The sequence below is a fragment of the Chelonoidis abingdonii genome, chromosome 1 (genome assembly GCF_003597395.2).
Source record: "Chelonoidis abingdonii isolate Lonesome George chromosome 1, CheloAbing_2.0, whole genome shotgun sequence".
Taxonomy (NCBI): Eukaryota; Metazoa; Chordata; order Testudines; family Testudinidae; genus Chelonoidis; species Chelonoidis abingdonii.
In genome coordinates this window covers 46,788,288-46,811,380 of record NC_133769.1, presented here as the reverse complement: position 1 = coordinate 46,811,380, position 23,093 = coordinate 46,788,288, and the positions used below count along the sequence as shown (strand labels likewise).

The following is a 23,093-nucleotide window of genomic DNA, read 5'->3' as shown; positions in this document are numbered from 1 at the left end:
ATTGCTTGCCTTTCAATCATAACTTAATGTACCCTGGGGGCTTGTCTTCACTACGGGGGTAATTCGACTTAAGTTACGCTACTCCAGCTATGTACCTTAGGTCGACTTATCCCAATGTCTTCACTGCGCTGCATCAATAGGAGATGCTCTCCAGTTAACTTACCTTATTCTTCTTAGATAGCTGGAGTACTGGAGTCGACGGGAGAGTGCTCTGCCGTCGATTTAGCAAGTCTTCACTAGACCCGCTAAATTGACACCCGCTGCAATCAGCGTCGATCTCCCCGGTAGTGAAAACAAGCCCTGCCATGATGAATTCTTTCCTACAGTGCATTTTGCAATTATAATACAACACTGACATCATAACTAAACAAGATAAAAAAATGATCACAAGATAGGATGTTCATCTAGGGGCAGGATTGCGAACATTTTTCTTCCTTGCTTAAATAAAATAGAAGTTAATTGTTTTTGAAGGTTAAAACATACCCATACAAGAAGCAAGAGGCTTCTCTTCACTGTTCCACAGTACCCCAACATCCCCACAATGATAAGGAAACAGCAGACTGCAATCATGACTGGATGGACGACAGGAAAATAAGTCAAAATGACAGCCTCTTCTACTCTGAAAACAAATACAACCCAGAATTAAAATAATGAAGTACTACCCCAAAATCAAAGCACCTAAACGTAAAATAATAATATTACTGTCTAAAAAGCAAATAGCATTTACTATTTTCTACATAATTTAAAATGTGTTAGCAGTCTGGGATCATGGAAATAATTTAAATGGTATTTTTAAAGTCCTATGTTTCTTCCAAGTTATGGAAGATTGGATACTTAGATTGTTACTCTTTGGGGCAGAGATTTGTTGTTCTGTGTTTATACAGCACCTAGCTCTTGGGTCCTGATTCCTGACTGGGGTTTCCAGGTGCTACAGTAATAATATATATTAATACTTTGTTATTATTATTAATAATAATAATTCTGAATTCACTAAGACTGAGTGAAGCAGTCAAAATATACTCTAGTTTAATATACTTGAAGAGTATGTAGCCCAAACCAGCAATAAAGAGATGAAGAGATATCAAAAAGGGACTTGGTAAAAAGGGAATTACTTAACAGGTCTTTTCCCATCTGTCACAGGGTGACTGGCCCCTTTAAGAGGGAGCGGGGTCCAGTGCACCTGTGGCTGATTGCCTGCTGCCCAATTTAGCTTAAGGGAAGGCATATGGGCCTTATAAAGAGGAAACAGGAAGAGGAAGGTTGGGGATAGAATCAAGCCACAGAGGAATGCTGCTCAAAATGCTGAGGAAGGAAGCAGCTGAGGAAACTGCTGGAGGAATGGCCCAAGAGTTCAGCCAACTGTCCAGGAACCAAACCAGATGCATGGGCCTAAAATGGTTCTGCAGAAAATCCCAGTGAGATGCTCTGAGTGACAGCACAATTCCCTGACTGGGGCTGTCAAAGAAAGGCTGGAATTTGTTGAAAAGGATCTGAAAGTTTAGGAAAATGCTGTTAACCAGATCCCTGATACAAGCACCAATAACCTCTACAAACTACAGAACCAGATGAAGGCTCCCTGGCAGAAACTGGATGACAGGATGAAAGTTCATGAGGCTCAAATCCAGGAAATAAGACAGAGGTGTTCCCAGGCTATGGATAGGTTGGCTGAGCAATGGAGTGAACCAAGCAACTAGAGCCAATCCTTAAAAAGGCAAGAAAACTTTTACAAGCTAAAGGCATCCATGCTTTGCATCTGAGATCCCTACTTCAAGAAGCAGCACACCAGGAGCCAGTCCAAAACACTGTGCTTGGGTATAATGGGGTTTGGATACCCTGTGGTACAAACACAGAAGAAAGTGCAAGATAGAAGCTATAGTTGGGGAAGGCTACAATAGACACCAAGGAGAAGTCTAAGAGTCTCACTAAACTCAAGAATGGGCACAAAGCCATGGTCATAACTCTGGCACAGTGCCTGCTTCATGGAAAAAAGCAGATGCCAGAGTTGGAGATAACTTGTGGAAAGCTTAAGGGGAACTCCACCAAGCTGCACAACCAGAGTGCTGAGCTGCAGTCTCTGATCACAGAACTCAAGAGACAACTGGCTGAGAAAGAAGAGGAACTACAAGGAGCCTTGACCAAAGTGGCAGAAGGAGCAGCCCAGAAGAACATAGGCCAGCAGGAAATCCACAAGCTGGAATCTCAGGTCACTGAACTTCAGGGAGACCTGGAGTCAGAGCAAGTAGCAGAAATAAGACAGAACTCCCACAGGTCCTGCTTTTGGGTGAGCCAGAGACACTGAAAACAGAGCCAAAAGACACAACAAACTCCACAACTGCACACTGGGAACTCAGGTCAAAGAAGGAACTGGAACCTACTTTTCTGAGGATGACCCTAGATGATGAGGTGAAGACCCACCAAGCACAAATCCAGAAGCTGATGTAGAAACATTCACAAGCTGTGAAGGAGCTGGTAGAGTATCTGAAACAAACTGAGCAGGTGAAAATGAACCATGAGAAGGCAAAGTAGGTTCTGGAGAGCAGGCATGTGGAACTGTCCAAAGAGGTGAAGATGCTTCTGCAGAACAAAAGGGAATCAGTGCACAAGCAGAGGAAAGTAGAAGTCCAGCTCCAAGAGCTGCAGGTAAAATTTACGGGAGATGAAAGAGAGTGAACAGAGCTGGATGAGAAAGTCAGCAAACTGTAGGAGGAAATGCACCAGAAGATGAGCATCAGCACTAAGCTGAGACAGATAGAAGATGAGACAAATAGCCTCAAAGGACAGGGAAAAGAAGGAGGATTCAGCCAGGAGGTCCATATGTTGACTGAAGATACAAGTTGGCCCGCTCTGGAGATGAAAGACCAAATCCTTGAGAAAGAGGAGATGGGGAAAGGAAACCAGTGACTTGATCGGGAAAAACATAAAATATTAACAAAACAATGTGGGTGGAGGAAGAACAGAAGTGGGTTCAGTTAAGAAGAATCCCAAAAGTCTCGAAAACACTATTTATTGGAAACCCCAAGAGGAAGCTCGATATTATTATGGGCTTTCCCAAAGGTGAAAGAGGCACGTGTGTACATTCAGGGATGCTCCTCTCAAAAACGTCACAAAACAGCATTACATAAAAGTAACCAGAGTAATAGCCTGACTTTCTTGACTATTCCACACATAGCCCAAAGACTGAACATTCAGAATGTCTGGCATGTTATAAATTATGAGATGCCAAGAATTCTTGGCAACTACATGAGTCGTATAAAGTGTATTGGGCATAGTGCTAGACAACCTTTGGTTATATTGTTTTTGTGAGCAGCAAGACTAAGGGTATCGACAAAGATTTTCCAGACTTTCTGATGTCTGCAGAAGAATTAGTGCCTGCTTGGTTGGACAATTTGATCAAAAGATGACCACTTTGGGCACAGGAAGGCTTGGGAGAGAGGAGGGATCTGGCCCCTTTAAGAGGGAGCAGGGTCCAGTGCACATGTGACTGGTTACCTGCTGCCCAGTTGGGCATTAAGGGAAGCCATGTTGGCTTTATAAAGAGGGAAACAGAAAGAGGAAACTGTGGAGCAGAGTGAAGCTGCAGATCCTAGGAAGAGCTGATAACTGAGCCCAGTGTACAGCTTAGAGCCAGTCAGACCTAAGGAAGGCAAGGGCTGTGTCCAGTGGGAGACGAGGGGGAAGAGAGCAAAGATACTTTGCTGTGGGTTTCATTTCGTGTTAATAAACTCGCTTCTTGGGGTGTGGTTTGTTATTAGACATAAGCTGCTGTGGGTCATGCGTGAGAACCTATGAAGGGGAAACGGAGGCAGGATGCCAGAGAATTTGGCCAGCAGAGGGGCACTACAGGCAGATGTGCCCTTTAACACCATCTCTGATTCCAGTGATTCAAAACACATCACATTGTGTGCTAAAATGTGTATTAACTGAGGGGTTCCTTTCCCACAGAAAATTTAATTATGAAACCCTGCTATATTTGAAAATCTGTAGCACCATCATTTAGGTACACAGATAATTAGGTTTAAGGAAAAAAGTTTACCTTGTTTCTGCAGTTAAAGTGAGGACATTGTTCAGGTAGTCCCTCATCCAAGCAGAAACACCCAACACACTGATGGACATCAACTAAAAGAAAAAATGGTTATTTATCAAGCATTTAAAAATTCATTCAGGATCAATTGTCAAAAATATCTACTATATCATTTATTCTAACAATATTTTTCCCATGATGTGCTTACACGTGTTTGGAACTGGTTATTTAAGTATTTAGAGAGGCAGCTTCAATTATCATCTCCCTTCCAGTTTGTGTAACTGCCTAGGAAGGCCTGCTCTTTGCTCTTCTGTCAAAAGGTGTAAGTCACACACCAGTTCTCCCCAGTAGTAGACCCTAAGGAGGGCAGAAGGCATGGAAGGGAGTTACTACTGTTTCTAGCATCAATAACTCTTTCAAAGATTTCCCATCAAAACTCCAGTGGTTATCATGAAATATATGAAGCCAGCAACCTGTGAGGCATGATCCCAATCCCAGTAAAGAGGACACAAGTATTAATCAAATCAACTTATTGTGGTTATTTTATTAGAGAAGGATGCTGATCACTTTGCAGTTAAACTCATAATACTTGGGTTCAATTTCTCACTACGACACAAACTCACTATGTGGCCTTGGACGAGTCATTTAATCTCCTAGTCTGTTTCCCCATCTGTCACATGGGGATAACAAACCTTTGTTTGGATTGTGAGCCTTATAGCTCTTTGCCACTTAGGCCATGGCTACACTGGCGCTTTACAGCGCTGCAACTTTCGCAATCGGGGGTGTGAAAAAAACACCCCCCTGAGCGCTGCAAGATACAGCGCTGTAAAGCCTCAGTGTAATCAGTGCCGCAGCGCTGGGAGCACGGCTCCCAGCGCTGCAAGCTACACCCATAGAGGATGTGGAGTATGCGCAGCGCTGGGACCACACTCACACTTCAAAGCGAGTTTCAAGTGTAGCCATAGCCTTACTCTGTATCAACAGCACCAACCACAACAGATCTCAGTTGCAGCCATTAGCCACTACTGTAATGCAAATAATTAATTCTGAATATCTCACCAATCACCACTGATCCCATGCAAGCCCCCATGGCAACTTTGTGCAGTTGGGTGCCACACATTAAGAGGGGGACTTAGCCAGTGGGTTTCTGCTAGGAAATCTCTAATGTATGCCTGCTAGCCAGTGCGCTGCCATGGCCCTCCACCCCGCTTTTCCCTCCACGGGGGTTCAGGAAGGGAGTGCCAGACCCAGCAATGCTTCTACTGAGTGGTGTATCTATGATGCTCTCACTAGTAACAGTGTCTTCTTTCGAGGAGTCTCAGATGTTCCCTTATCTAGTTCAGTGCTGGCTTCATGTGTGCCCTGACAGTGAACAAAAATACTTATGAGGAACTAGTCAACGGGTAAAAACTAATGCATTTTAATGGTTTCTCTGTGTCCTTATTACATTCTTGGGATTCTTTGCCTGCAGCACACATATAGCAGGCTATTTCTGCCTTTAAAATTGCATGTGAAGTCCCAGCGGTTACTTCATCCCTTCTTTTCAAAATCACTGCACCTAATAGAGCATGCAGTCCTGGTTCAAAGCAACATCAGCAGGAACCTCAGGAGTTCTGTATGCTGTGTGCATACTCCTAAAGGTCAGTGCATGTTAAAATTCTACTCTATGTCACTGCACGTTTTCTTAAAGCTCTGTGGGAGATGTATTTTGGTTGGGGAAATGGAGAGTAGAGAGCATTTTCTTCTATTGTTTAGACCTGCCAATCAGGAAGCTATTAACAAAGTAAAAAGAAGAAAAGAATTGGGATCATTTCTGAGCCAAACTCCAGGAAATCCTGCCTGGGAAGAAGAGACAAGTGACATAAAAATGTTGAACAAGTAACAGACCTCTTGTTTCTAGCATTTGACTAGAGGTATTTACAAAAGCCACAAGACTATTGTACAAGTGTCCCTGGCATTTCTGACATTATGAATGAACTATTTTCCTATGACATGATCAACAGGCAAATGAAAATCGTTTTAAAACCCTTTTGATAAATATATGTGACAAAGATAAAGTGTTTGTAAATATTACTATCTGGTTTAAAATACAGTAGAATTACTGAAAGTGGAATGCATTTGGCTCATTCTGTATTATCGGAAAGGCTACAAAAGTGCTCAATAGAAGTGGAGAAAACCATCAAATCCTTACTCCTCAACAACTTCCAGATGAAGTTAAACAGGTACTGCAGAGGAAACAGCAACAGAAAGAAACTCCCATTTGCTAAACAATGCAGTGCTTTCTTCAGCACTACACTAAGGGAAGTGTTTGGTTTTATACCATGTGATCATTTGTTTACTACCTATTGGAAGAAAACTACCAATTCCTTTTACTTACAACTGATAACCTATACCAACAACTTTATCACTGCTAATACTAACCAGACTCAGGGTACATCTAGACTACCCGCTGTATCGGCGGGTAGCAATCGATTTCTTGGGGATCGATATATCGCGTTTCATCTAGACGCGATATAGCAATCCCCGAACACGCTCCTGTCGACTCCGGAACTCCACCAGCGCAAACGGCGGTAGCAGAGTCAACAGGGGGAGCCGCGGACATCGATTCCGCACCGTGAGGACGAGAGGTAAATCGATCTAAGATCTCCCCCCTGCCCCCACCCAGTGTAGACCAGCCCTCATAAGAACAACCTACATATGAAAGGTTTCAGATCTCATTCATAATTCCATGAGCCATCCAGTTCCCCTTTGCTGCTCTCCTTTAATGTGTATCTTTAATGGCAAAGCTAACATACCTTTTACATGACATACACCAAATATAAGAAATTCTTCTTCTTAAATTTGCATCAGACAGTGGATATTACACACAGAGGAAATGCCTTCTCTTTTTTTTTTTGGCAGGCCCACTCTAAATTGCTGTGTCAGACTGACGTTATATTAAGAATCGGGCAGATCCCCTTCTCTCATTCATGTTATGATGCATACTGACACAGACACATTCCCTATATAAAGAACAGATATCATGGAAGGAATTCTTCTAGCTTCAGTTTCACACTCCAAAGTCCAATACCGAATATACTGATGGAAAACTCTGATCATCACTCTGTGATCAAAATCTACAATTATGACAATGACCGTCCTTGAATCAACATGTTCACCTATACAGAATAAAATATTCCTTGTATTTCATTTCTAAACTCAATTTACATATCCAGATTTTTTGTAGAAAGGAATTGCAAGAGGGCACAGACAATGTCAAGCCTAGAACTGTACTAATTTCTTCTCCCTCTCTAGCCACCCTCAAAGAATATTTTTTGATAGGCCTCAAAGAGATTCACTAAAAAGACCATTGCCCTTAAAAAACACAACACACTTTGCCATCCATAATTATTGACATTAAAGCTATGCGTACACAATACTTTGCATAGTGACTCCCATTCAGAAACAAAACCCTATTTCCCTACAAAAAAAAGGGAGCGGGAGGGAGGGAGGGAGGGAAACAGGGAATTATAAGTGGAAGCCATCTGGCAGCTAGATTATGTATATAAATATAATGTGAACTTTTGGCTTTTTGACTCTAGGAAAAAAAACCCATCAACCCACACAGCATCTGTGCTTATAATGTAATTTGTTCTCCTCAGCCCCTCCTCCTCCTCCTGAATTCTAAAGATTTCCAGATAACTCTCTTTGTCTGTATCTATGGACTTGAATATGGTGCACTCTGCTGTTACACAGAAGTCATTTTAATTTAGTATATTAAAAAAAAAAAAATCGTCTAGTCATGATTCCTCCATCTCTTCAATATAACATGCAAATTTTAAATAATTTATGCACCACGGAAAAAAATGTAAATAATTAAGAAAAAATGAATCCCATTTTCCCACTATTTTATTCACAGAGGCTATGTCTACTCTACTAGCTAGGGGTGTGATTCCCCTCTTAATGCACAGCTACTTCAAGTCATATAGCAGTGTCGCTGCAGTGGCTTGGGGAGCAGAGGCACAGCTGAGCCTTGCCGAGTACAAACCCACCTGAAATCAGAGGGTATGTATACGGCATGGCTTAGCCACCCATGCTGTCTCAGCTGCACTGCTATTTATACTCCTGCTAGCTCGATGAGAGCTAGCGCAAGTATGCATACACAGGCAGGGTAATCACACCTCTAATTTTCAGTGTAGTCTCTCTCTCTCACTATGCCACTCCATAACATTCTAACTTGGAAGTAGGAGGCTGTTGTTCAGCATAGACCTGATCCTGCAAAGTTCCCAACTTAAGTAACAGGAACTGAGAGCACTCAGCACCAAACCCTGGGCCAGATCCTAAGGTTGGTATAATCTGGCATCAGTGGAGTTACACCAATTGAAACCAGCTGAAGATCTGGCCTCATGTGTTCGCAATCTCCTCGGGAAGGAGCCACAGCAGCCACCAAAAAAAATCTTGGGGTGCTAATGAGCCTTATGGGGCAAGCAATGGCAATCATATCCCAACAGCCTGCTGCAATCCAATTTCCAAGGAGAAGTCATAAGAGGCAAGGTGATGGGTTTTGTTTTGTTTCTGGAGGGAGGCCAAAAGGAATTAAAATTGGCAGATCCTATTTCAGCCAATTGTTTGCATTACTAATTTAGCACTGAAATATTAACTAGCAAGGAAGCTATACCAGATAGAATTTGACTATCAAAGGGTACAGTATAATGGGGGGAAAAAAGCATCAAAAATAACTTCCGCCACATTAGTAATAATATCAGTACATCAATAAGTTTTTAAATCGACAACTTCTCTTTGAACTCCACTTTGTGTCGTAAGCATAACAATAAGCTTTTTAATATCTGTTACAGCTGGCTGCAGAATTCACAATACATTATATATTTATCAACATGAAACTGAGTTTATAAAATTGCCTATCATATTACATTTATTTTCATCTTGATTAAAGATAATAAATAATGTTGTTTTCAAATATGATAATCAAAATAAATGTTTAAATCACATATTGACATTTAACTTTCAAACTAATTTTATTCATTTTGAAGTTTGACTGTATCCCATTCAAACAACTAAGAAACTGGATGTACAAGAACATTTTCAGAGAGCTAGGAATGGCCACGTACAAGTTAATCTTAAATTATTGTTAAGAGGCTTTATATAAATTGGATATTACGTGGCTTAAAAGAAAATATCAAAAGGTATTTTTATTCATTGAGCATGCCTGCAGAACTTCTTTCATGGCTTTGCTTCTTATGATGTCTGAAAGGTCATGGCTAATTTTGAAAAATAAATTTGATATTTTCAGTTAAGCTATGTACATATGTTTATATAAAGAGAGGGGGAAGAGCATTGACCCTTGTAACTAAGGTTGCATACGTTTCCATTCTTAGCAACTTTTTTGGTCACAACCTAAAAATTACTTGTTGGGCTGAAATTTGCCATGCTTACGATCTACTTGAAGGAGATTTTCTTATTAATTATTATTTTATTTTGCAAATTTGAGCAAAAACATTTAATCCATTTGGGTGTATGTGGAGAAGGCAGGAAACAATTTTCTATATTATTAAAAAATGTTTTAAAAAATAAAACAAACAAAAAAACCTCTTGCATCAAAACAAATGGATGGGGGTAAAAATTTTAGTGTCAGATTCTGATTCCCTTACTCATGCTGCGTAGCATTTTACCCCACACACAAAAAATTACTGTAACTTCAATAGGTTTACTTGCACAGTAAGTTACCATTCAACCTGAGTAAAGGCTGGGCTTTAATTTTAGTATAAAAATAACCCTCACTAAGTCCTTGAGTGGTCAAGTGAAAATTGGCTTGGGTTTGACTAAGCTGCAACCTGGTGAAAAATTGCTTAGTGCACACACAGAACATTCTGGCATAGGCTTTCACCACTAAACTCACAGCTCAGATGCACAGCATAACTGTAGCTAACTTAGCTATTTACGGTAACTTCTTTTCCTGAAATACTCAAGGACTAATCTGCCCCCTACATTCCAACACTATTGTCCTTTAGCATAAGAGAACGTAGAGAGGACCGAGTCCTCAGTTTTGTACCCATCTACTCCATGACTACTTTCAACACCTCTACCTCTTATTAAATAAAGCCTCATACTGCTCCTCCAGGAAGCAAGAAAATACTATTTCCATTATACAACAGACATAACTGAGATCCAGAGAGGTTAAGTGACTTGCTTGAGGTCACATAGGAACTTTGTAGCACAGCACAGATCTCTGATTTGAAAGACTCGTGTCTTATGCCCTAGACAACACCACTTTTCAGAAAAATTGCTTCCAATTGACAATGTATTTTGTTATGTTATCTAAACTACTGATGTGTGCCCACAGACAGTTGTCTAGTGACATTAGAACTACAGATAATGGGCAAAATATTATTAGGCCTATTTTATAGCTAAAAGGAAAATAGTGAATAACTTTCTGGTCAGCAATGGGGGTTAGGCCTTACCTGTGAGCCAACAGACTTAGACATGACAATTTGTTGTGACCTTCATAACATCAGTTAACCTCCCTGTTTCTCACCTGTAAAATGGGGTTATCAATAGGTGCATATACCACTTGTGAGGGTTAATAAGAAATGCTGTTCAATTCTTTTAAATAATAAATATTTACACAGAGATATATTATTGGAGCTTGGGGGAGTAGAAAGCTACATAGGAGAAATACAGGTATTCTTCTTTATAGCCTATGTCTTCTGCCTTCCACAGAGCCTTGAGTCAATGGGAAATTTTCAGGCTATACCAACAGAGAAGGGATTGGGGAGTACTGGCAAAAACATTTTCTGTAAAGAGAGATGTCAATTTAAAAAGAAAATGAGAGAAAGTACCCACAAGAGCAATGGACCATTCAAGCTGTTGGACGTCATGGCTTAGAGTTCTAAACATCTGGTTTGAAATATTTATTCCCCCTGGAGCCATCACTCCAAATACAGGCAGAGCTGGCTCACACCTTCATCCTCAAGGTGGATGTACTGAATTTAATTCAGTTAATTATGTGGATTTTCCAAATCAGGCCTTAAAAGCTATACTTCCCTTACTTCCTAGTAAGGAGCCTAGCGCCTTTGCTAACAGGAACTTCTCCCCAGTGTCACTGTCAAAATTCCCTCTCCCCACCAACACCATTGTGCAGACGCTGAGATGTCAGTCAGTTGCTGTAATGCCATGGTGCTAGACATATATAATGCATAAAGAGATTTGGGATGAGGTGATACACACATTTACATTATGAGTGTCATCTATTCTACCTTCAGTGAGACACAGTATATTAGGATCACTCTGTCAGAGCATTCCTGCCTCCTCTCATTTCCAAAACGAAGACAGAGACACCAACCCAAAGCATCAAGCTCAGCAGACTCTCCTCCCTCCTCAGTTCCCTTCTCGCTTTACCCTCTTACTCTGACAGCCCCTGCCTCTCCCCTACATAAATCCAAATGCCCCACCACACTCCCTCCTCTCCCCCCCAAAAAAGAGATCCAGGACTATCTTTCTACAGTATGTGTTTGTACACCCCTAATCAGAGCCCTGAACCTGACAGAGGCCTTTATGCACTACAACAATCTGAAAATATTAGATAACTGATATAACCTAAAGATTCCTTCTTAATTGGGAAAACATTAGCACAAGTATAGCTATTAAATAATACACTGAATAATCCTCAGTTCTGTAAAAAGATGTTCCCTTCCTACAGCTCTGCTGGAATATTCTCTTCATATATGGGAGCTGAGAAAAGTCTCTTCAAGAGAACAGTCCTTATTTAAGTCCAAAGGACTGAATCCACTGCAACTCCCAATGAAGTCATTTGACGCTGGAGAGCAGTGGAAACAGCTTCTCTCAGAATTTGATTCTAATGGAATGAAGATAAACTGGATTGTTATGACAGCAAAGTCAAAGAAAGTACAAAAGACAGAAATCAAAGTTACAAGATACTACATGTGTATTTATTATGGTAACTTCACTAGATTTTATTTTGAATTTCGCCTTAAGTATGCAAGAAGATATCAGGTTAAATGCCATAAGAGTCTGGCTTGTCTTCAGCTTAAGCACCAATCCTCAATCACAACCGTACAAGTATGTGCACCAACCTCAACAGCACTCAAGGAAGAAACTGACAGATTTTATAATAATCTACAGAAAACAATACAAGAAATTTCATGACCTATTATTGGAGATGGGAGATTTTAATGCAAAAAGTAGTATCAGACTGGAATTCTGATTCAGATTCAGTGAAGAAAACAGAAGAGGAGAAAGGTTACTAAATTTCTGCCTAAGCAACAACTTGGTGATAAACATGTTACTTAAAGCCATAGAAAAGTTATAAGAAAGCCATAGAAAAAATGGACTTGGATATCACCAGATGGGCAAATGAAGAACACGATGGACTTTGTACTTGTGAATTGCAGATGAAAATCACATGTGTTATCATGCAGGTCACTTGCAGCTGATATTGGATTAGTGCAGGCATCCATGAGGTTGCAGTTGAGTGCTAAGAACAAAGATGTGTGTGTCACAGTTTCAGGGGAACTGTGTCTGTATTCTCCCACTCCTTGGTTTACTCCAGGAGTTCCCACTCTGACAAATGAAAGTCCTAGGAAGTGTAAGCAGTTCAAAAGACTATACTGAGATATGCCTGGCATGACAGGCATCAGATAGGACAGCCATGGACTTTTGGGGCAATAAGTGTTAGGTGGGGTAATCCCTGGGAAGTGGTTAATACAAATTCCATAACTCTGGATTATGCAAAAATCCAGATTTTGAAGCCATACACTAAGGAGACGGCCATTGACTAATGATTACCTGTTCCTGGAGACTAGCAATGCACAAGCTGTCAAAAGGAAACAGCTGAACTGCCCAGTCAGGGTTTCTGATCTAAAAACTGACAATCTTATAACCAAGGGGGCAAATGCCATTGATGGGGTTTGAAAGACTGATGCCTACCAGAGCCTTATGCTGGAGTTGGAGCTAATATCTGGTAGACTTTTTAGCATGACTGTAGATTATTTTATATGTTTTTTCTGCTATGCTTTTTACCTTAAGAATAAATGTACCTTACTTCGTGAAGGTTGGTTGGTGAGTGGTGTTCACTGTTATAGTCCCTGTGGAGATTTCAATCTGAGGTGCTGGACCCCAGTCAGATCCACTGGGAAAACCACAGTGAGATGCAGAGGGACTGTAAGGCTAAACTTTCAGTCTAGAAGGAGAGAGATGTGGGTCTCTGCTCAAAAGAGGTGATTGCTGAGAGTCAGAAACCTTAAGAGTATGACTTCATGGAAGACATCTCGCATATAAAAGGAAAGTCCTTTCAGAATCTGAGGGAGGCTGCAGCTACATGTTAGCAAGCGCAACATCATTCTCATCCTCCTCCCTTACTAAGACTGCCTCAGAACTTTCTGAAGCAGCAAACGCAAAAAAAAATGTCATTCTTTCGGTCAGCTGAGAGCGCTAGATCGTATACCTCACTACAGACTTGTGGAGCAATAGGCCATTTACAGATTGCTTAGGTGTTAGTGGACAGTAGGTCAGCAATGGCAGAAACAGCTGCCTCTGTCAGAATTCCTCAACACAGTTCTTTTGTTGGTTTTAGTTCATAGTCTTTTTTCAAGCACAAAGTATTAAACTGTACACTATGGAGAAGCTACAAATGATCATAGCAAAGCAGCTGACAAGCTCCTCTCTCTCCCCCTGCATTTTGGGTCCCTGACAGCAGCCAAAATGTGAAAATGACCATGTCTAAAAGCAACTTTCCACATTTGCAGTTTCCCAATAAGACCTGTGGTTACTTTAGCCAGTTCTTCTAGGCATGACATCTTCTTAAACAGCTCCACATGCACAATGGTCTTCTCTGTGAGCAGATACAGCTGCTGATAGCAATGTCGTAGAATTCCATACTACACATGCTGGTATGGCTGCATGGATGGCACATAGCATAACAACATTTTTGTGTTTGCTCCTCCCAGACCCAGGCCATCAGCCTGCACCTAGCATGGAGGATGTAGGCAATTTCACGTCCATTTGATAATGTCTCAAAAGTAGAATTCAGGAATAACAATGCTATCATCTTCCTACAGGGGAAAAAAATACCTATCTCCATAGCATAATCTGCCTGCTCACATAGATACAAGGTAGTTCCATCACCAGCCTGCAGCCAAACAGCAACTGGGTGAAATAGAGAGAATATCACTAAATCCTGGCTAGGCCCCTCAAACCATGATTTAAAAAATATAATTGCTGTATTTCTTAGTTATTTCAAGCAAACCTTGATGGACCTTTAGGGGCACATTAAGGACATGCTTCTCCTAGTCCAGGGTTTCGCAACCTTTTTCTTTCAGAGCCCCCATACAAACATGCTGTAAAAACTCTATAGCCCACCTGTGCCACAACAATTGTTTTTTTGCATATCCAGTAGATGAAAAGTCAGGGTCAGCATTAGTGGGTAGAAAGCAGGGCAACTGCCCGGGGCCCTACAACACAGGGGGCCCTGCAAAGCTAAGTTACTTGGGCTTCAGCTTCAGCCCCAGGTGGTGGTGCTCAGGCTTCAGTTTTCTGCCCTGGGCCCCAGCGAGTCTAACGCTGGCCCTGCTCTCTGGTTTATTTTGGAGGATCTCCTGAAACCTGCTCACGGCCCCTCAGGAGGCCCCAGACTCCTGGTTGAGAACCAATGTCCTAGACCACTAATCATGAAGCTATTTGGTGGCTGCATCAGCATTTGTAAGGGACACCAGTTTCACAGCAGCCAGACTGAAAAGTCCCTTTAGGATTGCTTGGAGGAATTCAGACCTTTATATCCCAGAGCTTAAGGTTTCTGCAAAACACTAGAGCTATACAGATGGCAGAAAATTATCTTTAAGACACCTCTATTGTGTCTGCCAACATAGAACTGCTACTGTATTAACAGCTCCAAAGTAATGTGTGCCCTGCACATTTACAATAAGCTGATCTTATCTAAGCTCCCTGCCATCCCATGCTTACTCTGAGCTGGTGTTTATTATAACTGTGACCAATCAGCCAAAAAAGGCCCTCTACAGGCAAGAGATCTCCCGCTCCATCTTTATTTAAGTGAACATATGTTCAAGCCCTTAGAGACAATGGCACAGGGAGATTCATAGAACAGTGACTTAACAATATCCACTACGTGCACTGTACCAAACATCAGCAACCAACTTGCATTCAGAAAGACATTTTGTTAAAATTGACTTTAGTTATCAAATGTACACGTCATCAAGGCAGACAGGGGAGCAGAGCATAGCTGTCCACAAAAAAAGAAAGTGTGAGTATAATTTTAATGCACACCTACAGCCCATTTACATCTACCTCTACCTCCAGCATACAGTTAAGACTTTCATCTTCTTTTTGCTTTGAGTTGCTGAACAGTTGTACTCATCTGTTTCTTTATATGTGAAGAATCACCATAACCAAATGGGCTGGACAATTTTTTATTTTAGTTCATAGATTCATAGACTTAAGGTCAGAAGGGACCATTATGGTCATCTAGTCTGACCCCCTGCACAATGCAGGCCACAGAATCTTACCCACCCACTCCTGGAACAAACCCCTAACCTATGTCTGAGTTACTTAAGTCCTCAAATCGTGGTTTAAAGACCTCAAGGTGCAGAGAATCCTCCAGCAAGTGTCCCGTGCCCCATGCTGCAGAGGAAGGCAAAAGACCTCCAGGGTCTCTGACAATTTTCCCTGGAGGAAAATTCCTTCCTGACCCCAAATATGGTGATCAGTTAAACCCTGAGCATGTGAGCAAGACTCACTAGCCAGCACCCAGGAAAGTATTCTCTGCAGTAATTCAGATCCCACCTCATCTATCATCCCATCACAGACCACTGGGCCTATTTACCTGCTAATAATCAAAGATCAATTAATTGCCAAAATTAGGCTATCCCATCATACTATCACCTCCATAAACTTATCAAGCTTAGTCTTGAAGCCAGATATGTCTTTTGCCCCCACTACATCCCTTGGTAGGCTGTTCCAGAACTTCACTCCTCTAATGGTTAGAAACTTTCGTCTAATTTCAAGTATAAACGTCTTAGTGTCTAGTTTATTTCCATTTTTTCTTATGTCCATTTTTTCTTATGTACTAAACTTAAATAATTCCTCTCCCTCCCTGGTATTTATCCCTCTGATATATTTATAAAGATCAATCATATCTCCCCTCAGCCTTCTTTTGGTTAGGCTAAACAAGCCAAGCTTTGTCAGTCTCCTTTCATAAGACAGGTTTTCCATTCCTCGGATCATCCCAGTAGCCCAGGCCTGCACAACTCGTAAAGCAGCGAGGGCCAAATTACTCCAAAGAAAACAGCTGAATGCCGAAACCCCCCCAGCCCTGCGGAAACACCCGCCTCAGCACCTCCTGGCCCCGCGGAAACACGCTGCCCCAGCACCGCCCGGCCCTGCAGAAACAAACTCTCCTTCCCCGGCACTGCCCCACCAAAACAGCTGTGGGCCAAAAAGGAAGGTGGGGGGTGGGGAAGTGATACTTGATTTTAAATCAACCAGGGGCTCCCAGCTGAAGAGGTGGCTGGAAGCCCTCAGGGGCAAATTAAAGGGCCCAGGACTCCGGTGGCTGGGGGAACCCGGAGCTTTGCGGGGCTGGGGCAGGGATTTAAAGGGCCCAGAGCTCCTGCTGCTGAGGGGAGCCCGAGCCCTTTAAATCCCAGCCCCAGCCCATCCGCTGGAGCCGCGGCCAAGATTCAAAGGGCTCTGGGCTGCCTCCAGCCGCGGGGAGCCATGAGCCCTTTAAATCTCAGCCGCCGCTGGGATTCAAAGGGCTCTGAGCTGCCCGTGGCGGCGGGGAGCCCTGAGCCCTTTAAATTTCAGCCGAGGCCAGGAATCTCTGCGGGCAGCCCAGAGCCCTTTGATTCCCGGCCGCGGCTGAGATTTAAAGGGCTCTGGGCTCCCCGCCACTGCAGGCAGCCCAGAGCCTTTGAATCCCGGCCGCGGCCGGCTGGGATTTAAAGGACGCTGGGCTCCCCGTTGCTGCGAGCAGCCCAGAGCCCTATGAATCCCGGCCGCGGCTGAGATTTAAAGGGTTCTGGGCTCCCCACCGCTGTGGGCAGCCCAGAGCCCTTTGATTCCCCGCCGCGGGCCACACAGTGAGCTTCCGCGGGCCGCCATATGATGTGCAGGCCTGCAGTAGCCCTTCTCTGTACCTGTTTCAGTTTGAATTCATCCTTCTTAAACATGGGAGACCAGAACTGCACACAGTATTCCAGATGAGGTCTCACCAGTGCCTTGTATAACAGTACTAACGCCTCCTTATCTTTACTGGAAATACCTCACCTGATGCACCCTAAAACCTCATTAGCTTTTTTAACGGCCATATCACATTGGCGGCTCATAGTCATCCTGTGATCAACCAATACTCCAAGGTTTTTCTCCTCCTCTGTTACTTCCAACTGATATGTCCCCAATTTATAACCAAAATTCTTGTTATTAATCCCTAGATGATGACTTCACTTTTCCTTCTAAATTCATCCTTACTCTTACTCCAGTTTACAAGGTCATCCATCTTCCTGTATGATATCCTGTCCTTCTCTGGGTTAGCAATACCTCCAGCTTTGTGTTCCACAACATTTATTAGCACATTCCACTTTTTTTGCCAAGTCAGTATAAAAGATTAAATAAGATGGGTCCGAAAATTGATCCCTGAGGAACTTCACTAGTAACCTCTTCCAGCCTGACAGTTCACCTTTCAGTATGACCCGTTGTAGTCTCTCCTTTACCAGTTCTTATCCACCTCAATTTTCATATATCCCCATCTTTCCAATTTAACTAATAATTCTCCATGTGGAACCGTATCAATGCCTATACGAAATCGAGGTTAAATTAGGTCCCCTGCATTTCCTTTGTCTAAAAAATCTGTTACCTTCTCAAAGAAGGAGATCAGGTTGGTTTGGCACGATCTACCTTTTGTAAAACCATGTTGTATTTTGTCCCAATTACCATTGACCTCAATGTCTTTAACTACTTTCTCCTTCAAAAATTTTTCCAAGACCTCGCATACTACAGATGTCAAAACAACAGGCCTATAGTTAGTCGGATCACTTTTTTCCCTTTCTTAAAAATAGTTCTAACTATTTTAATTTTATATATGGCACACGATTTGTTCTAGAAAACTGCTTCAGTCTCTGAAACATCTGTGGTACACTCCTGCAACTCATCTGCTGATGTTGGCAATGTCTATTATTTGATTACACATTCACATGCTATTATTTTATCATGTGACTGCTTGAGTGCAGTGCCCAGGCCTTGTTCAGCAAACTTTGGTAACACACGTTATTGTTAACAGTGGGAAAGATTCTTGTTCTGAAGATCAGGCTAGGCAGTTTGTTATGGTATAACAATGAGCTTTAGAAACTGTCTTGGAAAATCCAGCATCCCTAGGGTGAGCAGATAGATTTCCCAGTCAAGTCTAGCTTACACCATCCATTCCCAAATAAACTAACCTTGTTTTAAATAAAAAAAAAAAAAAAAAAAAAAAAAGTTCTAGCCCTTAATGTTGTGAAGCAAATCTTAACACGACCGGAGTATAAAATAGGACTGCTATTATACTGCCAGGCCTGTAGTGTACTGCCTCAGTTCAGCAGTATATCCAGTAAAAAACCTGTAGTGAAAAGAGCTGCACTTGCTCACAATGAATCTTCTAGCGTCCAGTATGGCCAACCCCAGGCATATAAAAATGAGGAGTCAGTCCCGCCTCCCCCCACCCCAAATTCATGAGATTGACTTTCCAGTCACAAAATTTAAGAAAAATGCTTCTTTCTGTTCATAGTTCTGTTTGACTTCTGGTGTTGGAGACTTGAGGGTTGACATTTTCAAGCTGCAGATATAGGAGCTAGAAATTTACTTTTTTTTTTTTTTTGTGGTGGTGGTGGTAAAAATGAGAGCAGAGATTCTGAGGTGATAACACCACTTCAGCTGTTGGGTCAGCAGTAACAGTGTGACAGCCAATCCACCCAGGTGTGCTTCCTCTCTACTCCTCAGAACACTCAGGCTCAACCATCCTGTGGCCTTCTCCTTTGAACAGCCCCAGCCTCCACTTAACGTCCCTTGTCAGCTCTCCAGGCTCATGGACCAGAACAAATGACACCCAGCTTGTTAGCCACCTCCATGGATACCAGCAGGATTTCATAAGCAAGGGAAAAAGCTCAGGACTGAGGCAGAGGCATTATGAATGCAGCAGTCAGCATGAGAGGCGAGAGATCCACCTTTAGGAAAAGATTCACAGCCAATGTGAAGTATGAGAGGTACCTAGGTGGCTGCTGCAGCTTACAAAAACTGTTGCTGAGGTAATAGATTTGGTAGAACTGGCAAGAGAATGGATGCATTTGGGGAGGAGAGAAAAGACGAGTGTGGATTAAGTTGGTGGGAAGAGATGAGTTGAGGCGTGAATGGGGACTCAGTGAGTGGGGGGATTCATAATTTGGGAGATGAACCACTAGCTGTAGAGTGAGGTGTATGAGCAGGGAGTGAATGGCAGAATGGGGCCACATTCAAGTACGTGTATAAAAGCTGTCTATCCACTCGAGTGTGATGCTGAATGCAGAAGGGGGGTTTCTTATATTTCACTTTCAAACTACTACATTCTAGGATCTTAAAGGAAACAACACATAGTATTGCAGCAAGCTCAACAGCACAGTGCTTCAGAAATCTCACTATTTAAAATAAATAAATAAATAACGCTCTGTGAAACCAGAATCTCTCAAATGCGTCTAAAACAATATGCGCACCCAAAATATTCAAACAATGTAACATAGGAATTAGCTCAATGGTTCAACCAGTCCACTACAGTGCCCAGTACCAACGAAGTGAAAGAAACCAAGTAATGGAATAACCTGTACATTCGGGAAATTTCTTACTAACTTCTATTAGCTAGTGAGAGACATGTCCACAAACACCTATTTAGGTGTCTACTGTATATGGCCCTCAACACCACACTATCTGAGCACCTCTCAAACATTAACAAACTTATTCTCACAGCATTGTTGCGAGGGAGCAGAAATGAAGTGCTAAGATTTAAGTGACTTCCCCAGTGTCACATGGGAAGTCTATGCCAGAGCTGGGATTTAATCCAGCTCTCCCAAATCCTGTGCCTTCACCACAAGACTATCCTGCCTCTTGACCAGGAAGATTTTTGTTTGTTATAAATTCTCTCTCGTAGATTATTCTGTGCAATTTGTTCATGATATGAGAGGAAAGGAGTAGGGTGCCAGAAGTAATTGCATGTGCTTAAAAAAAAGTTTCCTCATCAAGTTACATGGGTGTATTTTTTTTTAACAGGCAGCCCATAAAACAGAGTGGGAATGAACACTTATAAAAATGGTGCAGAACTCATTATCAAACAAAACCAATACCAATTGATAACGTTTGGCTAGCATTACGCTCAGGCACCCTGAGAGCACTCCTTCATGTCTAAGAATATACCACTTTGCACCAAATACTACCTAACAATTTCCTATCCCACTCCAAACCCAGTATGACTCCCATCTTAACTGTCAGCCATGTCAGGACAGCTGTAAATTATGTGATTCAGCTTGTGCACACTTCCTGCATGTCTGGTGAATCTCCACACCAACTCTTCATAGGCCAGCACAGTGGGCATGAATGAGGCTGGGATGAGCCAGTAACACAATCATATTGTTTATGTCGATCCGATGGGTGAATTTGCCTTTAACTCTCCTATACTTAATCCGTGTAAAGCCCAATTATAGGGATGAGGTGCATTTCAATTTGAGAGAGTGACTGAAGACTGAGGAATCTACATCATGTACTTTGGGCAGCAAAAGCTTCTGTAGCCAGTGCTGATCACACCCACTCGTGGGAGGGAGTTTCAGAAACCACAATGCCTCTATAAATAGAGCTTAGACTGAAAATCTGTAAATAAAAACAAAAAAAAATCACCCCACCCCTTATGTGATAATAAGGTAACACACTATAGATTGTCTGAGCCATAGCCCGTTGAAGATAAGGGAAGGACTCCCAGGACTTTGTATCAAACCCTCATAGAGTAAATAATGCAGATGTGTTTGGGACAACCAGGAGTCAATTCATCCATGTGATGTTATGAAACTCATTAAACCCAGCATTAGCCCATCACTGGATATTTCCCTTCTCTGTCTACAGACACATATGCACACACTGGACTTATTTTATATCCCCAAGTTAAAATCAAGTCCAATTTTATTTGCAACTAGCTTCCAGGGTCTTTAATCCTGTTTCCCCGATCAGAGGTGACTGGTTGGTGGCTTAGACCAGAGGAGCCCAGAAGGGCAACCTGTACCCTGCTCTGAATGGAGGCTGCTGCCGCTCCGTTAACTCGTGCTCGGCTGTGCCCCCTGGTGCACTACAGGCTTGCTGGGGCTGTAACTCTAGCCGGGACGTTGCCACCTGTTTGGCTGAGCCGGGGCCGGCTCATCCCGACTCACCCAGAAGAGCAGATTGAGGGCGTAGAGCAGGCAGCGCAGGCACTTCACCGAGTCCTCCCTGGCCATGGTGAGCCGCCGGCGGCAGAACGCCCCATCCTCTCACCACATCCTCCCACCCGAGGCGAGGCCGCCAGCCACCTGCAGGAGAAGGGAGAGAAGCGCACCGCGGTCCGTTGGCGGCCGAGCACAGGCAGCCGGAGGGGCAGCGGAGTGGGCACGCCCAGGTGTGCGGCCAAGCTGCGGGCGGCTCTCGCTGCCCCCCAGGCCAGCCTCGGAAGAACGGGGGGAGGGGACGTGGAGGGGTCGCTCCCTCGCTAGCTGCCGGTTGTCAAGGGAGGCAGCCAAAGTTCCAGGTAAGTCCCCAGGCTGCCTCTGCCCCGCCCAGCCAGTCCGTGCGGGGGAGACGAGGCGGAGCGCCCCGGCCCGAGGGCTGGCAGCCGCAGCAGAGCGGTGCCCTGCATGCAGCCCGGGCCGCGCCGCCGGGGTAGGGCAGAGCGCGGACACGGAGTCAGTCACCCTCCCCGACCCCTCCGGAGATGCTGCTCAGCGCGCACCGCTTGCCTGGTCCCAGAGCGCCTGCCCCGGTGCCAGCTCGGGGCTGCGGGCGGAGAGGCAGGGGCTCGGGAGCGCAGGCTGGCTCCAGCGAGGAGTTTAGCGCGCGGCTGGGAAGTCCCCTCCCAGGGAAAGAGGCGCTCGCCGTGGGGAGGAGAGGCGGAGAGTCACTTACCGCGTGGGCTGGGAACAGCCCTGTGCGCCCCACTCGCTGGCCGGCGCGCGGGGCACTCAGCGGGGCAGGGAAGGGCGGCACCAAGTCAAGACCTTCATCTCCCGGGAGCGCAAGACGCTGCCTGCGAGCAGGAAAAGTGCTGGGCACTTACTAGAAAGTCTCTTGCACTCCCTCCCCCTGTCTCAGCCCTCCGCGGCTCTGCAGGACAAGGCAGCAGCCGCCGCCAGCTGCACACACACTGCCACGCATGCTCCAGAGCCTGCTCCGGGCGCTTGTTGGGTCCTAGAGGCCACTCAGCTGAGCTTCCCTCTCTTCCACGCCCGGGGTCACGCTTAGCTCAGCGTCCCTGTGATCCCTCTGGGGTGAGGAAACTTGTTAGCACCTGGCACTGCGCACCATGGCTTCTGCTGCTGTGCAGAAAAGATCGTTTTGATGGTGAATTCAGTTCGTAAAAGAGTTGGGAACTCAGAACCACTGTCATCACTCCATACAAACACAATGTAAACACAGTGCGGTCCAGTGCCAGGCGACGCGTTTATAGGGGGCTCGATCGTGCAAAGACGGCTTAATTTATGCCCTGTCATGAGAGCAAATGAAAGTAAGTTGCTTAAAGTTGTGTATATCCCTGGGATACCCTATGCAGACTGCAGGCTGTGTGTGCCTATGGTTAGGGAAGGGAGTAAAGGATATCTGAAATGATTATTATTTATTATACTTTTTATGTATGTAAGTTAGATATGGGCCAAAAAGGAAACTCTAAGTATGACCCTTTTCAAATTTCAGTGGGTAAGAGTTTGGATTCTACTCCCCAGATCTGAATCTGTTTGTCTGGTTTGGTTCTGATTCAGATCCAAAACCTAAAGTGCTCTGGTTCTGGTTCTGGTTCTGCCTTGGATGCAGTTGA

At 43.7% G+C, this 23,093-nt stretch overlaps 1 protein-coding gene across 1 annotated transcript in view; it reads right to left on the bottom strand.

Moving 5' to 3' along the window:
* TSPAN12 (tetraspanin 12) overlaps positions 1-22,408 on the bottom strand; it is a 65,862-nt gene extending 43,454 nt beyond the window's left edge. Inside the window, exons 1-4 of the mRNA XM_032796225.2 lie at positions 22,190-22,408; positions 21,463-21,600; positions 4,034-4,116; positions 484-619 (exon numbers count right to left, since the gene is read on the bottom strand). Coding sequence (XP_032652116.1) covers positions 484-619; positions 4,034-4,116; positions 21,463-21,528 — 285 coding nt within the window. The 5' untranslated portion in view covers positions 21,529-21,600; positions 22,190-22,408. The remainder of the gene's footprint in view (positions 1-483; positions 620-4,033; positions 4,117-21,462; positions 21,601-22,189) is intronic.
* Positions 22,409-23,093: the final 685 nt, after the last annotated feature.